The following is a 15,871-nucleotide window of genomic DNA, read 5'->3' on the forward strand; positions in this document are numbered from 1 at the left end:
ATATTTATTTTTTGTTGGCTGAATAAAAAAATGTATTTACCTCATCTATATTAATATTAAAAAAGTGGTAAAGTTCGTGAGGTTGTAGAGGGATCTACTCTGTGAATATACAGTAATCTACCACAGAACAGAAATCGCTAACACTAACTCTGTGGTATCTATTCTGTGGATCTACTGAAAAGATTTTGAAAATTCTTTGACTAACAGAAAGCCACGTTATTTGTAAGGCACGTCATGTGCTTTTTATCCCTGTTTTCTCACGGGAACGGGAACTACGCGTGTAAATTCACAGGGCGTCTGCTGGTCTTCATATAAAAAGGCGGCACCGTTCACCCATAGTCAAAACAATGACATTTGAACTTGATAAAACTCCAGACAGACAACCCAATTTTCGCTAATCGTCTAGTCGGCAGTCAATACAGTATTCTTCTATCCATTGATTTTACCTAATAGATATCGCCCAAGCCATAATAAATAATAAAACATCTTAATTATTGATTTAAACTATAATAATTATGTACCTTGTATTTTAATAATAATTTTTAAATGCTGGCTTGTTGAATTACCTAATACGTATTCACTCTTTATTATCAGTCTATTTTAACAGCCTACTATAGGACCTACGTACTATACGAGTAAGAGAATATCGAGAGAATATCCACCACGCGGATGCAATGCGGGATGGCGGGATTTGGGTGATAATTTTAAATACTTTAACGATCACTGTTATAAGTAGGTTAATAATATATTCGTATTCTCTGAGGCACAGGGGTGTAATCACAACTAAATTATTAACTCCGGGCAAAGAGTTTTTTTCAGAAATTTTTTAGAGCAAAAAGAAACAGTTATAATACTGTTCGTTCGTACGGCAAGTTCGTTGATGACACTCCCAAGATGTGCAGGCGACGGGAGGGGTAGGGACTGCGCGGGTATGCGCGGGACATCGATACCCCCCTCCAAGCCCCCGCGGACCATTGAGAGTGTTACGAACGAATTTGCCAAGATATAGCTCTTGATTAATGAGGTAGTTACGTAATTACTCGTTTTATTAGATTAATCGTCAAGTCACAATGACATGACGATTTGACGACGAATTCGTTTGCAAGCTTGTTTAACTGTATTTGACTAACTTACGACACTCTGTACGTTTATATATCAAGTAGGTTACAGTTTAGATAAAAGTTCTCGTCAAAACCTTATTGGAACGTCTGTGAATGCTTTAAATGGGCATAAAAGCGTTGCTCGTAGGTTGAAAACGTTTCTTAGAGGCGTGCCTTCGTCCAGACACCACGTCGTTATAGATTTTTACAATTTTTGAATATTCCCGCGGAATAACTATATAGAAAATAAATTACAGACGTAGAGATTAATCTTTCGGGGCATTTGTGTAATTAATTTAATAATAATGGAGATGCTTACGCCCACGCAAGAGGAAATGTTTACTAAAAACAAGGTAAATAAGCAAATAAATATATACGAATATTGGCTGGCGATTGTTATTATTTCACATTATGTGCATGTTACTTATATCCTACTAACATTATAAATGCGAATGTTTGTGTGACTGGATGGATGGATATTTCTTACTTTTTGACACAAGTCTGTAAAGAATCGTTGAAGATTTACAGTTCTGTAGATTATCACATCTATAAGTTAGTGCAAAAGTGAGTTTGTATGTTACGCTTTCGCGCCTAAGCAACTAACCGATTTTTAAAATTGTTTTACCATTGAAAAGCTACATTATCAGCGAGTAATATAGTCTAATTTTATCGTCACATTCCTACGTATACGGAAACTACGCGGATGAAACGGCGGTGCGCCCGCTAGTAGGCGTTAAAAATATATTGTGTTAATTTGGTCAAGCATTCTAATTACATGCAACTATTGATATTGGTATAATGTCTATTTTACCTTTAATTTATACTTGAATTTACTATACTAATTATATTTTTTGACTAGGTAAATGTTATTATTAAAAATGTAAATCCATTATGCTGTTTTGCACTCATTAGTAAATAGGTAATTAATCCGATTTCTGGATAACTTATATTTTTTAAATTGTAGTATCATTTGTTGATTTCTGGATAACTTATATTTTTTAAATTGTAATATCAATTGTGAATTTTGGATACTTTACCTGGACAGTTATAGATATATGATCCGTATACAAATTAAAATTAATTTTGCTCGCGACTTCCCTCTGAATCTAGATTATTTTAACATGCCACCGTTAGATGGTGTAGAGTCAATGAATGAGCGCAAGATAATTCTTTACACATATCTTGTACATAATCTTAGATACTAGTTTTGTGTTTAAATCAACACGGCAAGGACTCGTACCTACACGATGTGCATAATATTATGTAAAATACAGTTTGGGCAAACATCGATGCAAGATGCAATTGCTGCATGCAAAAACTTAGAGCCTCAATAGCCTCATCACGAGGGGTGGTGGTTCGATCCCCGCCCTGTTCGTCTATTGTCGTACCCACTCCCGATACAGTCTTTCCCGACAAGTTGGAGGGGAATGAGAATATTGGTCATATTAAATAAAATATATATTAACTAAATTGGCCCAAGCCTGACCTGGTAGTCATTGGCTGTGTCTTACCACTATACAGGCAGATACGTAACGCAAAGTGATTTAACGTTCCGGTACGATTCCGCGTAGAAACCGTCAGGTGTTTTTTTCAAGTAAATCCGACTGCATAAATTAACTTTCAGTTAAGATCGCAGTCAAGGCTTAACTTATCATTGAATAAAAAAAATGTTTCTCGCATTCAAGAAAGAAGATAAGTTTCTTATATGTTGAGAAGAAAATATTCTGGAAAGAAAGAGACTTGATAGCCTATTGACCACTGCCTTCGATTCGAAGGGCGTAGGTTCGAATCTGGTCCGGGGCATGCACCTTCAACTTTTCTTTTTTGTGCATTTTAAAAAATTAAATGTCACGTCTCTCAAACGGTGAAGAAAAACCATCGTGAGGAAACCTGCATACCTCAGAATTTTCTTAATTCTCTACGTGTGTGAAATCTGTCAATCCGCATTGGGCCAGCGTAGTCGACTAAGGCTTAATAACCCATCTCATTCTGAGAAAAGAAATTCTGTTCAATAGTGAGCCAAATATGGGTTGTTAATGATTAAAGATAACCTTGGTTAAGTAACTAAGTAGCCTTTATGTTAAAGCAAAGACACAGTAAAAATATGCAAAGAGTTGTACAAATGTACTAATCAATACGCTACACTTTAATGTATTTGCACAAATGCGGAAGGCCAAACTGAAATGAACGTAAAAGGCAAAACAGCGAGCTTTTTGTGGAAATTCCAGTTCGAACAATTTGTACAAACTACACTATTAAACTAAAGTAGCTAATAGACTAACAGCAAGCGACCGCCCGACCTTCGTGGTTTTATAAAAGCTGAAAGTTTGTCAGGGAATGCTTTTACCGTAGGTCAGTAGCCAATTATGGAGCTAGGACTGTAGTTACTTTGGGAGGTAGCAGTTTTCAAGGATTCAGACCCTCAACCTGAACGTGGATATCATTTCTCATATTATGCCGATGAAACTATAAAAAAAAAATAACCTTCACACTTAGATGATTGAGGGTCTGGACCCTTGAAAGCTGCTACCTACCAAAGTATCCACGGTTCACTCCTTAGTTGTACCGTACTTAAATATGGTAGCATCATGAATTGACATCAGGAATCATTGATCAGGAATCGCTGGCTCTCCGGCTATAAATTTTTTATATTATTTATTACGTAGATAGGTATAGCGCGTTTGATTAATAGACACTTATAATGCATACTCATGTATATAAAGAGTGATATTCTAAGAAATGTTGTAGATAAAAAATCATCATAGCAAAATTATATCGATTGGAAAGAAAAATTCCCGAAAACCCCGTTTTACCTATACATAGGTACGTTTTACTTCAAAACCGGAGCATTCTCAGGACTTGTTTATATTTTATTAAAACTACGGACACCTGCGACTATGTTCATGAGCACGATTTTCGGAAATCCCACGGGGACCAGGGATATTTCCGGGATTAAAGTAACCTCTGTCTTCCAGTGAAACTCCTACTAAAATCTGTCCAGCCATTCCAAGGATTACTACGTAAACGAAACTGTTTGAATCGAACATCCTTAGTTAAGGTTGTGGGTTATACTAATAGTTTGATAGCAAACACCATATACGATATGATTTATTGATTTACGTAATCAACCCATATTCGGCTCACTGCTGAGCTCGAGTCTCCTCTCAGAATGAGAGGGGTAAGGCCAGTAGTCCACCACGCTGGCCCAATGCGGATTGGCAGACTTCACACACGCAGAGAATTAAGATAATTCTGTGGTATGCAGGTTTCCTCACGATATTCTCCTCCACCGATTGAGACACGTGATATTTAATTTCTTAAAATGCACAGAACTGAAAAGTTGGAGGTGCATGCCCCGGACCGGATTCGAACCCACACCCTCCGCAATCGGAGGCAGAGGTCATATACACTGGGCTATCTATTTTCTGTGGTCGACAGTATGTGTGTATTTTTCTAGCGTTAACTCGTCTTGTGTGTGTATGAAGTTTCATTTTAATATTTATCATGTACCTATTATTATTGCTAATATGATTGTTAAACATGGCGTCGGACATCGACATGACCCCGGGGTTATCATCAACTCACAACATAAACTGAATGTATTGGATACCCCTTATCTACTATCTTGACTACCAAAACACTACGCTTTAACCTTTGTAGAAACAACATGAATATTTTTACAATTAACAAATACATCATTATCATAATCTACACCATAATAATTATCATTAGCCTGATTATTTGCTGAATTGCTTTGATCTGTTATGTTGGTTATCCACATTATTAGGTAAATGTTATTAATTAATAAATATACAGGGTGCTCGGGAGTATTTCCCATATCTTCAAGGTGTTGACGAATCCTCTTATAGGAGCCGAATGAAATATTAGTTATACTGCATAACTAATATTTTTTTAACTAAAATATAAAAAAAAAACGTGTTTTCATACAAAGTAATTCAAATAATTCCGAATATCCATGTAACACACGCCTTTATTTATCTTTGCATTTTAAAATACGCTAAACTTGGATACGTCATAATTATAAGGATGCAAAGGTATAAGAGACACATTTTAAGATCTATTTACAAAAGAAATATTATTTATCCCGAAAATATTAATTTTAGGACACATTTACCTTGAAAATTTTTAATAAGTTTTCGATAAAAAATATAACCCCAGAGTCATGGGAAATGTGTACTCCCCAGCACCCTGTATATATTAATTGTATAGATCAGTCTAAGTGCAACATTTTAACTTTAGTCTTGAATAATCTCAGACAGTCCACTCGATAATAATTTATGTCAGCTTAGAGCCCTACTTTTGCGTAAGGTCAGTTTTAAAACACGATCCCTTTAAGTGACCTCTTAGGTGAACTCTCACAGATTCTCGAAATCGCTTGAAGCTACTCGGCTAAGGCTTGAATAATTAATTTTGCTGAGAAGCCCCGTCAAGATACCAGTTATAACTCTATCAATTAAATAGTAGTGTATATTGTTTTAATTACGTGTAATAATTAAAATTTAAGTAGCCGTGATAGCCCAGTGGATATGACCTCTGCCTCCGATTCCGGAGGGTGTGGGGTCGAATCCAGTCCGGGGCATGCACCTCCAACTTTTCAGTTGTGTGCATATCACGTGTCTCGGTCAACGGTGAAGGAAAAACATCGTGAGGAAACCTGCACACCAGAGAATTCTCTTAATTCTCTGCATGTGTGAAGTCTGCCAATCCGCATTGGGCCAGCGTGGTGGACTATTGGCATAACCCTTCTCATTCTGAAAGGAGATTAGAGCTCAGCAGTGAGCTGAATATGGGTTGATAATGAATGTTTTAATTACTCATTTTTAACCGCGGTTTCCTCTGAAGATTCTTGAGAATGCCGACTAAAATAGAAACTACTGCGCGTATCCCAAGAGGTTTATGACAGTTTATTGGAAACTTTGGTAAAATTATACGGCGCAAACGTAGGAAGCATGTGGTAGACCACATTACACTGCTGTGTGTAATGAGGATGTTAATAAGGAAATCGGATTATAATTATAAATTCCCAAAGTGTCCATGCGTAATGCTTATACATCACTGCTCCAATGTAATTATAAGAATAATACAGTAATACTATAATAACAAATCTAGAGAGCTAGTTATTATCGTCATCATCAGAACGTATGCGTCTTTACTATCTTCTACAATGTTTCAGTTGTGGGTCGAGTCTGTTCCACTCTCTAATGTCGTCTAACCATTTCCTTTTGACGACCGGTTGTTCTCTTGTCCGTCATAAAACTGAGCTATTGTTCTCTGTATCGCACTACTAAGCGCAGTGTTGGCCGACCCCCCACCAGGTGGACTGACGACATCAAGCGAGTCGCAGGGATTCGCTGGATGCAGGTGGCTCAGTATCGTGATGTTTGGAAGTCCCTACAAAAGGCCCATGTCCTGCAGTGGATGTCCATCGGCTGATATGATGATGATGATGATGATTGTTCTCTATAGGTTTAATTAACAAAAGTTTAAATTATTATTAATTCTGTTTCCAGCGCAAGCTTAATCATGCCGGCAGCTATGAAGGACCCGATACCAGCAAATCAACGTGGCTTCTCTTTTCCCCCGCAACTCCTGATGAAGCTGGCTCTTTGGCGCGGTTTCTTAGCATATTCTCCTCTCATGGCGTAAACCTTAACCACATTGAATCTAGATCTTCAGCTAGGAGACCTGGGTACGAATTCATGGTAGAATGTGAGCATGGTTCTGGTAACTTTGGCGCTGCGTTGGAAGAGTTGACACAGATTGCTGGATATTTGAATGTAATTTCTAGGAATTACAAAGATAACATAAGTGAGTATCACATGCACTATTTACCTCAGTTTCATGCTTATATGTCACTTCTAATATCTTAAAATCAAAGTTTAATGACGATGTGATAATGATTAGGTAATTAAAGTATTTAAATAAGTAAACAGAAAAAATTAGCGAATTAAACTTTACGATCATTACTTTAAAATTTTAAATAAATAACTAACGTAATGTCTATCCATATCTCCTCAATCCACCGTTAGATTTTAGCGATGTCTGTTTGTGCCTCAAGCAGACCCGCAATGCAATGGAGCTCCTACTGGATTTATTGGAAAGTTTGTAAAGTAATCTTAGTTAATCCTACCTATTTCTCTCTTCTATTTAATTTAACTAAATTTGGATTGAAATGCCAATCTTGTAATAGTTTCTCGACTCATGTTTAATGCTGCATATTTTTACAGGCACTGTGCCATGGTTTCCTCGACGTATCAGAGATCTGGATAGATTTGCCAGTCAGATACTTTCTTATGGCGCTGAGCTGGATTCAGATCATCCTGGGTTCACTGACCCTGTGTACCGTGACAGAAGGAAGTACTTCGCTGACATCGCTTTCAATTACCGACATGGGCAGCCTCTACCACACGTGGATTATACCAAAGAAGAGACTCAGACCTGGGGAGCAGTGTTCAAGAAACTTACAGAGCTATATCCAACTCACGCTTGCAAAGAGCACAACCACGTGTTTCCGCTTATGATTGAGAACTGTGGATACAGAGAAGACAACATTCCACAGTTAGAAGACGTTTCTAACTTCTTGAAAGGTGCGTTCAAAGTTCTTTGAATAAAACTTTGTTATCATCGGTTTTTTGAGTTATTTAACATTCTCAAACGATAATTGAAGCTCCATTCTATGTCGTTCATCAGTAAATAATCTAATAAAGTATGTCTTGTTTTGACTTCTCTAAGTCTTGGGTTTAGCTATGAATAATTTCATCTTCTTATAAGTTCTCATTAACTGCCCGGTGTTGGAAAGTCAGTGGTGATACACCCTCTTATAATGAGTTAAAACGTTAGTAGCGTTCTTTATCATTAACATCTGATAGTGATAGTTATACACTCGATTTTTTCACCACAGTCAGCATTGCAATGGAGCAGAGTTGTGTGTTTCATATCCCCAGCTGGCCTATTCACTAACTGTCTAATTTTAGCCACCTAAAATAATTAACATCAAATAAATAACAATTTTTTTTAGTATTTCTTAAATACCATTGTTAACGAAAATCACAATGTCAAAAACACTGGTTAGTAATTTTGATCGTCGTGCACTGTAGCAAGGTGCGGGTGACAGTTCGTTTCACTCTTGAAAGTTTGATGCGATTCGCTTACGTCATTAAATAGTGAATATAAAATCGCGTGACTTAAGAATTAATTACAATAGCTAGTTTGTAAATTTCGTGGATATAAAGTTAAAAGTTATTTAAAGTTAGTGAATAGGCCAGCTAGTCTTGTCCAAAGACGGTTAATGATGACTATAGCAGATGTATTTTTGAACAAGTGTGATCACAACGAGGTTGTTCACTTCGTTATCAACCCATATTCAGCTCACTGCTAAGCTCGAGTCTCCTCTCAGAATGAGAGGGGTTAGGCCAATAGTCCACCACGCTGGCCCAATGCGGATTGGCAGACTTCACACACGCAGAGAATTAAGAAAATTCTCTGGTATGCAGGTTTCCTCACGATGTTTTCCTTCACCGTTTGAGACACGTGATATATAATTTCTTAAAATGTGTGTGCTGAAATGTTGAAGATGCATGCCCGGACCGGATTCGAACCTCCGGAATCGGAGGCAGAGGTCATATCCACTGGGCTATCACGGCTCTCAGTTGTTGTGGTTGTTCACTTCTGTCGTTCATATTTCAGACTGCACTGGTTTTACATTACGACCAGTGGCTGGGCTGCTTTCTTCGCGTGACTTCCTGGCGGGGCTAGCGTTCCGCGTGTTCCACAGTACGCAATACATAAGACACCACTCCCGGCCGCTCTACACGCCAGAACCTGACGTGTGCCACGAACTGCTCGGTCACGCGCCATTGTTCGCTGATCCAGCGTTCGCACAGTTCTCGCAAGAGATTGGTCTTGCCTCCTTGGGAGCGCCTGATGATTTTATAGAAAAATTGGCTACGGTGAGTTTTGTCTCTACTACGTATTACGAGTACTTAGGTAAGTATACCAATCCATTATCAGTTAGATTTTGACACGTAGTCAATATTCTCTTAGAAAAATCTCGCTTTGTAAGCAAGTATGAGTCAAGTTATTTTGTTTTTATCTTTCTTACAAAACGATTTAAAGCCATTATAATCCTAATAATCCGAGTATACTAAGCGCGAAAGCTGATGATGTTTGTTACTCTTTAACGCCGCTACTACTAAAGCGATTTGGCTCAAATTTGATTTTACTCTCGATTAATACATGGGCTACTTTTTATCCCGAAGTAATCCATGGTTGTCACGGGATTTATAAGAAACTGAATTTCATGCGGACGTCTGCTAGTGACTACTACATAAACAATTGAGAGGGAGAAGCACCGCAATAAAAAAAAAAAGCTTTGTACCTATTTGTGTTCGGAAATAAGTCTTTAATCTCTTATTTTTTTAAGTGTTTCTGGTTCACCGTGGAGTTTGGTCTGTGTCGACAAGAGGGACAGCTGAAGGCTTTCGGCGCTGGTCTGCTGTCGTCATTCGGCGAACTACAGTACTGCCTCTCAGACAAGCCAGAGTTGAGAGAGTTCGAGCCGAGCGTCACGGGTGAACAGAAGTACCCCATCACGGAGTATCAGCCAGTCTACTTCGTTGCTCAGAGCTTTGAGAGCGCCAAAGAAAAAATGATGTACGTAGTTTTATAGTGTATCTTGGGAAACTTACTTAGTGTTCATTTACACGAGCGGCAGCTGCTACCTGACGACTGCAGTCGGCGACGCCTCGGCGGCAGGCGACGTCGTCGCCGACTGCAGTCGACTCTCGGCGGCGGTCGACGCAGGTCGCAGACTGCAGCCGACTCCCGTTGGCTGCCGCCGAGACGTCGCCGACTGCAGTCGACTGTGGTCGTCGGTAGAGTTGCAAAAACCTTAAAAAGGTTTCTAAATCGGTTCAGTAGATTAATACTTAATAATTAATTAGAGATTACCACTTACTAAAGATTAGTCATAAATAGACCTCTGGCAATCCAACTGGATAATAAATTTGTGTTTAAAACTTGCAGAAAGTTCGCCCAAACAATACCCCGAGAGTTCGGCGTGAGATACAACCCGTACACGCAAAGCATTGATATCCTGGACTCGCCGCGTCAGATGACAGACCTCCTCAAACAGATCCGGACTGAAATGGAACTCCTACTGGGTACAATGGAAAAACTGTAGTAATCTTAGATTTTCCTTCCTACTACGTTTCTTCTTTTGAATTTAAATAGATTTGAATTCAATATCATCATCATCATTCAATACTGGATTTTTTTGGATTTACAAGACGGAGGTCCTAGGTTCGATCCCCGGCTGGGCCGATTGAGGTATTCTTAATTGGTCTAGGTCTGGCTGGTGGGAGGCTTCGGCTGTGGATAGTTACCGGCTAAGACGTACCGCCAAGCGACTTAGTGTTCCGGTACGATGTCGTTTACGAACCGAAAAGGGGTGTGGATTTCCATCCTCCTCCTAATAAGTTAGCCCGCTTCAATCTTAGACTGCAACATCACTTACCATCAAGTGTAGTCAAGGGCTAACTTGTAAACAATAAAAAAAAGAAAGAAAGACTGGACATAGGCCTTTTCGATAGCATGCCATCACATACGATTCTCCGCCTTTCTCATCCAGCCACTTCCCTCAACCATCGACCATCCTGGAGGAAGTCCTATACTGCGGTTGCTGGTAAGTGGTCTCCACTCCAGAACACGTCTGCCCAGCGGCCATCTTTTGATGTTGATGTTGATGTTGATGATGATGATGATGATGATTATGATTATGATTATGATGTTGATGTTGATGATGATGATGATGATGATGATGATGATGATGATGATGATGAAATAAATATGGCTCTATACTTGGACGGTTGTAAGCCCTTTTAAACCAGCAAACTACCATATAATATTTGGTTATTGTTATGTTTATTAATAGTTAACGATGTAATATTTTATGATTACAATGATATGAAGTATAGTATGTAGGCATTTTACGTCTGTAATATCATGAAAATTCAGATACTGCAGGACGTTGTGTAATATTACTTAGATATAAGATTAATTTGTTATTTTACCTAAGTAAGTACAATAATATAAACAATTTGTTATCAATATGATACGAGTTTCTAAACATAATATTAGAATTAATTTTTCTGTGTTTTATTTTAATATACAAAATAAATTGTATATCATCTAACTGGAACAGAGAATACCAGTGTGTGTATATATTTTTTTTTCGGATGATATGATGATGATGCTAACTATCTACGCTACCATCTACATGTGGCTTCGAACCTTAAGGTACTGGATTCGAGTCCTGAGTCGGATTTATTTTGAGCTATTAATTATTTTGAAAAATATACGATAAAAATGTTCAACGAGTTTTAAAAATCTTTTTACCAATTGAAATCTACATTATCAGGGAGTAACATAGGCTTATTATATTTTCACGAAAATGGAAAATACGCGATTGAAAGCGTGGGGTAAGTATAAAATAAATAAAAAAACACTTTAATAACGAACATAATATAATCAATAATTTGTACAGAATAATCCAAGTACCTAGTACTTGTGTTCATATAACTATTTATATATCTATAAAATGACAAGATGGAAAGAGAATTGGTCAAATGACCGATAATAATAATACTTAATTTAACTTCCCTATCTAATATAAAAATTTACAACAATTATAATTAAATATTATCTAGATTTATTTACAAATGCGATTAATATTTTAACTACTATAGAAAGAGTTTTAAGCATTACAGTTAACTCATATTTACAATACATAAATAATAATATTTATCTTGAGTGAAGGCTTCACTAAACTGCCTCTGATTCTGGAGGGTGTGGGTTCGAATCTGGTCCGGGGCATGCACCTCCAACTTTTCAGTTGTGTGCATTTTAAGAAATTAAATATCACGTGTCTCAAACGGTGATAGGAAAACATCGTGAGGAAACCTGCATACCAGAAAATTTTCTTAATTCTCTGCGTGTGTGAAATCTGCCAATTCGTATTGGGCCAGCGTGGTGGCTTTGGCCAACCCCTCTCTTTCTGAAAGGAGACTCGAGCTCAGCAGTGAGACGAATATGGGTTGATAATAATGAATGAATGATGTATCTCAAAGATAGATCGTACATGGACGCTGTTAGGGACCTTGCACATTAGGCGGCGAGGGCCACGACTAGACTAGTCTTTGCGCGTGGTCGCAAAAGTTACAGTTTAACAGCGGCCAGATTTGTGGCCACGACCACGTCCGGCCTTGAATATAGCTATTTGTATTTGTTATTCTGTCCACGCAACACGAGAACACACATAGTAAAGCATACGAAAGGAGATGGTCCAAAATTGTATGGAGCCCAGGATCAGTCATTGTACCCTAGCGGAAATAAAAGAAGATATTTTTTTAACTATTTCTGATTAGACAAATTTACGAATTTACTTCAATTCTTTCGAAATAACATTCATTATCTCCCAAGAAATGCAACATTATTAAGGGTATTACTGGCGGATAGATGACGTTTTCAATGCAATAATCGATTTGACGTTTGTTGGCAACTGTCATGTCATAGTTGCTCTATGGGCGCCATCTTGGTATAACTCAAAAACTTGGGTTTTTATTTATTTCTTTTTATTTTAATAAATTTTATTTTATTCACTTTAATAAATTTTAATAAAATCCTTGTATTTTTAAATTTTATTGATTCGGAGTACAAGAGTGGACCTGAAATGGACTATCTCCTTTAGCCGCTATTTAGTGCCAGCCTGCTGGCCTTTTCACTAACTTTGAGTAACGTTAGTGAATATACACGAAATGTGCCAACTAACTTTTAATAATGATTTTCAAAGTCACGTGATTTGAATTTACAGCTTCAATGGGTTAAACAGTGATAAGACAGGGTGAAACAGTCGTTTTGACGGATGAAATTATGGTTTTAGCCTCAGGTTTCAACTCGGTAAGACAATGGTTTTGACACTACGGTTGGAACTACGGTAAACATTACGTCTCTGTCGGTTTCATCTCTGTCGCACGAACTAAGACCGTCAGATGAATGAGCAATACAGACGACGCTTCTAATGCAAGGAGACACTACCTTGTATTCAATCTTATTGGACATAGATGTAAAATCTCTATGTTATACATAGTATAAATTAGTTATACAATAAGTACAAGCTTATATTCATAAAAATCTCCACCAGTACGAATGTGTTATAATTTTACAATCTACACGTATAAATTATTACTAATGACAGTTACACTTGTCTTAATGCTATAATTATTTTCATGTAATTTACAAGTTATATATTACATACAAATACTTCTATATACCTCTACGTACGAGATAAAATTATTTGTCACGCGAATTTTTGCTCAATCCAAAGCCATGATACAGATTAAGTTCAAATTGTCGGTTTAGTTTAGCTCAGTAGATAGAAGTATTTGATGAGGTACTTACACATTATTCAAATAGTTTATTTTGGCACTATATTTTTTTAGCGACCCAAAACATTATAAATGCAAAACTGTTCAAAATAAGCAAAATGTATAAAAAGGGGGTATCTTACGTTATACTGTAACTGCTTAAAATACATCTTCTTCTTGCATAATCTTTGCCCATTTCTGTCGTTAGTGCGATCATCTGTCGATAGATGGTGTTGAAAGGTAATCTCTATGCAAAAATTACAAAGTTAGCTTGTAAGCCTGTGAAATCCATTTGTAATTATTGTATTATAAAGAGTATATATGGCTAAGAACTTATCTAGCCCGGGGTATCGCCGTTGTCGCGCTTTTAGTTTATTGTTTAGCAAAATGACGATCACGGCGACGTTAGTTCGAGTTTTGGCCACCAGATCAGAAAAGTGTGTGGCGCTTTACTAAATTAGATATTCTAGATAGAATTTTCTTTCAAGGTAAAGAAACGTCATTTGAATTTTAATTTGATTCTTGATTGTGGCTTTTCGTACTCTGAGATGTACTTAAATATTATCATGTACCAATGATCTTTGCAATAGGTTTACATAGATTGGTTAGATATGTAATTTAGCATATAAGATAAAAAAGTAATGAATAATAAACTGATAATGGTATGATCAATGTAGAAATAGAAAAAATGGTAGGTTTATTGATAAGGCTACAACGGCTTAGCCAAGTTAAAAAGTGGCTTAGCGTTTTAGGAGGTAAATCACATGGACGAGAATTGTTAAAAAAAATTTACTATGGAAATACATCCCCAGTTTGATTCCCATGAATTTCAGCAGTTGTTTTTTGTTCTATGTAAGATAATATACCTACCCTTTTAGACATATCACAGCTATTAAAATAAATAAATAAATACTTTTTACAATTCGGGACAGTTTATACTTTAAATAAATCTGCTTTTTAATTTATTCAATTATGTAGATATGTTTGTATAAATATTTTTACAGATGCGACACAATATATTAGGTCAAGCTTATTTACATATTCTTAATAATAGCATAAGTACATATTAAGTAAGTACCTTTTATGTGGAATACAATTTAATTTATTTTTCGGTTCTACGTATAGATGTATCGATACACTACATCAAACAAATTAAGAGCTTAAAGTTTCGAAACATACTTGATATTCAAATAATAATTAATTAATTTTACTACAGGTATGAAAGACCCTCTGAGTTCTATAAAAGATTTACTCAATATTTAAATAACGAAAGTTAAAAAATGTATCTTTAAATGTAATTACAAATATAAAAATTGACGGTAACTTTATTCAAAAGGTATTATTCTGACGATTAAGTATTCTGATTACCTATATTTTGTTTTAATTTATTGATGTTCGAAGAATTGGTTACAGGAGCTAAGAAATCTGACATGTTTGATCCGCACGGTTCTCTCAAACTTCGCTCTGCATGCAGTGGATCGAGGAGTCTTCCGACAGCTCATCCATTGAAGAGTCCGTGAAAGAAGTGCCATCTGAAAACGAACAAAGGAAAATGTTATTACTGCCAAGCAAGTCAAATCCACATCTGTCTTTTTTCTGATTGTATTTTTGCTGCAGGCTCCTGCGATAGAAAGTTTGTCAGCCTATATTCCAACGGTAAGTACCTATGGTAGCCAATTAAAGAGTATAAACTGTGATGGCTTTAGAAGATAGCAAGTTTCAAGTGTCTAGATCCTCAATCGTTGAATTATAAAGCGTATTTTTTAATATTTTTAACAGCACGGTATGAGAGATCATGTCCCCAGTCACTTAGTTTTGCGGCAACCCTTCGAAAAACATCGTTAAAGATATTTACATCATATTTAAATACGCCTGGCTATCGCAGGTTCTCGGTAAGTTTCGGAAGGTTGCATCTGTTATTATTATAGATATTTCATATTTCAGCGTGGCTTATCTAATGCCGCTAGATGACGCTGTGAAAAGTAACAAAATAACGGCCAGGTGCATTTTAAAACCAGTGCCATTATTTTCACCAAATCCTAAAAGGCGTTATATGTAAAAATGTGAGATGTTATTTTACTCAATACGCAATAACCCCACTATTTAGGGCAAATAAAAATAACATTTATTATTAATCTAAACAAGAAAAGTCTGTTACATTTATATACCTAATAGCTGACGCCGCGCGGTTTCATCCGCGTTGTTCCGGTTTCCGTAATAATACGTGGATAATATATATAGGCCTATAGCCTTCCTCGATAAATGGGCTATCTAACGTTGAAAGAATTTTTCAAATCGGACCAGCAGTTCCTGAGATTAGCGCGTACA

General features: G+C 36.8%; 2 protein-coding genes across 2 annotated transcripts in view; one reads left to right on the forward strand and one right to left on the reverse strand.

Annotated features, from left to right (window-relative positions):
* The first annotated feature begins 1,258 nt into the window (after nt 1–1,258).
* Nucleotides 1,259–11,262, forward strand: LOC112050441 (protein henna). Its single transcript, XM_024088713.2, has 6 exons — nt 1,259–1,453; nt 6,632–6,929; nt 7,349–7,708; nt 8,808–9,070; nt 9,544–9,773; nt 10,146–11,262. Exons 1-6 carry the CDS (start codon nt 1,406–1,408, stop codon nt 10,300–10,302), a joined length of 1,356 nt encoding a protein of 451 aa, XP_023944481.1. The 5' UTR covers nt 1,259–1,405; the 3' UTR covers nt 10,303–11,262.
* Nucleotides 11,263–14,325: 3,063 nt separating this feature from the next.
* Nucleotides 14,326–15,871, reverse strand: part of LOC112050429 (LIM/homeobox protein Awh) — a 74,684-nt gene continuing 73,138 nt past the window's right edge. Inside the window, exon 6 of the mRNA XM_052890700.1 lies at nt 14,326–15,075. Coding sequence (XP_052746660.1) covers nt 14,996–15,075 — 80 coding nt within the window. The 3' untranslated portion in view covers nt 14,326–14,995. The remainder of the gene's footprint in view (nt 15,076–15,871) is intronic.

The sequence above is a fragment of the Bicyclus anynana genome, chromosome Z (assembly GCF_947172395.1).
Source record: "Bicyclus anynana chromosome Z, ilBicAnyn1.1, whole genome shotgun sequence".
Lineage (NCBI taxonomy): Eukaryota > Metazoa > Arthropoda > Insecta > Lepidoptera > Nymphalidae > Bicyclus > Bicyclus anynana.